At 54.9% G+C, this 2,250-nt stretch overlaps 1 protein-coding gene across 3 annotated transcripts in view; it reads right to left on the minus strand.

Annotated features, from left to right (window-relative positions):
* Positions 1-437: 437 nt before the first annotated feature.
* USHBP1 (USH1 protein network component harmonin binding protein 1) overlaps positions 438-2,250 on the minus strand; it is a 14,630-nt gene continuing 12,817 nt past the window's right edge. For 2 of the 3 annotated variants that reach the window (XM_025368014.1, XM_025368013.1), the window contains one exon: positions 438-830. In XM_025368014.1, coding sequence (XP_025223799.1) covers positions 641-830 — 190 coding nt within the window. In that variant the 3' untranslated portion in view covers positions 438-640. The remainder of the gene's footprint in view (positions 831-2,250) is intronic. The other variant, XM_025368012.1, reaches the window with a different exon arrangement.

Raw genomic sequence — 2,250 nt, forward strand, 5'->3', positions numbered from 1 at the left:
CTCAAGTGATCCTCCCACTTTAGCCTCCTAGATAGCTTTATAGGCACATGCCACCATGCCTGGCTAATTTTTGTATTTTTTTTGTAGAAATGGGGTTTTACCACGTTGTTCAGGCTGGTCTTGAACTTCTGGGCTCTAGTGATCCACCCACCTTGGCCTCCCAAAGTGCTGGGATTACAGGCGTGCACCACTGCGCCCAGCCCCCTTCAGGAAAATCTGCCAGCCAAACCCGGCATCTCCTTGGGAAGGAGCTGCCAGGAGAAGCTCTGTCCAGTCCCCATGAATCCCTCCCTGGGCTTCGGGAGACAGGCCAGTTGGAACTTCAGCTGTGGCTATGCAACCTCACGGACCTCCAAAATGCGTCAGTCCCAGGGACCTGGTCCCACAGCCCAGGTTGCTTCTGGCCTGACCCCACTGATGTGAAGTTCACATTCCACTTGGTGCCAGGCCAAAGACACCCAGATCTTTCTGCATCGCGTGGCCACACCCATCAGGCCCTGGACACCCATGTGCACCAGCTTCCCTCACGCCAAATGTGCCCCAACACGCCAAATCATGCAACATGACATGATGTCACTCCAGGATAGTTTATGACATGCCACAGCGGTCTGGCGTGTCCAGACATGGCTGGGTAAGGGGCCTACAGAACGGTATCCCCAAGCTGGGGAGGCGGGAGGGGCGGCCTGGGTTTCCCCAGGGCCCTTGCAGTGGCTTCCAGCACCGCCACCTCCTCAGCCTGCTGAGCCTCCATGAGTGCCATCTGCTGCTCCAACTTCCGGCATTGCTCTTCCTGCTTCCGGTGGGCTCCTCGGAAGGCCAGGACCAGGGCGCTGGAAGGGGTGGGTGGCTGGGTCAGGAAATAGCCCCCAACTCCACCCAAGGCAGGGGCCATGTACTCCCACTCCCAGAATGGGGGCTTTTTCACATTGGGTCTCCCAGGGTCCCGCTAACTGGTCTTTTTGTTGTTGTTGTTGTTTGAGACAAAATTTTGCTCTTGTCGCCCAGGCTGGAGTGCAATGGTAAGATCTCCCCTCACTACAACCTCTGCCTCCTGGGTTCAAGCAGTTCTCCTGCCTCAGCCTCCCAAGTAGCTGGGGTTATAGGTACCCGCCACCATGCCCAGCTAATTTTTTTGTATTTTTTTTTTTTTTTGAGACGGAGTCTCGCTCTGTCGCCCAGGCTGGAGTGCAGTGGCCAGATCTCAGCTCACTGCAAGCTCCGCCTCCTGGGTTTACGCCATTCTCCTGCCTCAGCCTCCCAAGTAGCTGGGACTACAGGCGCCCACCACCTCGCCCGGCTAGTTTTTTGTATTTTTTAGTAGAGACGGGGTTTCACCGGGTTAGCCAGGATGGTCTCGATCTCCCGACCTCGTGATCCGCCCGTCTCGGCCTCCCAAAGTGCTGGGATTACAGGCTTGAGCCACCGCGCCCGGCCATTTTTTTGTATTTTTTAATAGAGACAGGGTTTCACCATGTTGCCTAGGCTGGTCTTTTTTTTTTTTTTTTTTTTTTTGAGACGGAGTCTCGCTGTGCTCCCAGGCTGGAATGCAGTGGCGTGATCTCGGCTCACTGCAAGCTCCGCCTCCCAGGTTCACGCCATTCTCCCGCCTCAGCCTCCCAAGTAGCTGAGACTACAGGCGCCCGCCACCACGCCCGGCTAGTTTTTTGTATTTTTTTTAGTAGAGACGGGGTTTCACCATGTTAGCCAGGATAGTCTCGATCTCCTGACCTCGTGATCCACCCGCCTCGGCCTCCCAAAGTGCTGGGATTACAGGCTTGAGCCACCGCGCCCGGCCGCCTAGGCTGGTCTTGAACTCCTGACCTCAGGTGATCCGCCTGCCTCGGCCTCCCAAAGTGCTGGGATTACAAGTGTGAGCCACTGTGCCCAGCCTGTTTTTTCTTGTTGTTGTTTTTTGAAACGGAGTTTTGCTCTTGTTGCCCAGGCTGGAGTGCAATGGCCCGATCTCGGCTCGCTGCAACCTCTGTCTCCCGGGTTTAAGCGATTCTCCTGCCTCAGCCTACCGAGTAGCTGGGATTATAGGCATGTGCCACCACGCCTGGCTAATTTTGTATTTTTAGTAGAGATGGGGTTTCTCCATGTTGGTCAGGCTGGTCTCGAACTCCCGGCCTCAGGTGATCTGCCCGCCTTGGCCTCCCAAAGTGCTGGGATTTCAGGCATGAGCCACTGTGCCTGGCCCAGCCTGTTGTTTCTTTTTTTTTTTTTTTTTTTTTTTTTTTTTTTTTTTTTTTT

This window comes from Theropithecus gelada, chromosome 19 (genome assembly GCF_003255815.1).
Source record: "Theropithecus gelada isolate Dixy chromosome 19, Tgel_1.0, whole genome shotgun sequence".
Classification (NCBI taxonomy): Eukaryota; Metazoa; Chordata; class Mammalia; order Primates; family Cercopithecidae; genus Theropithecus; species Theropithecus gelada.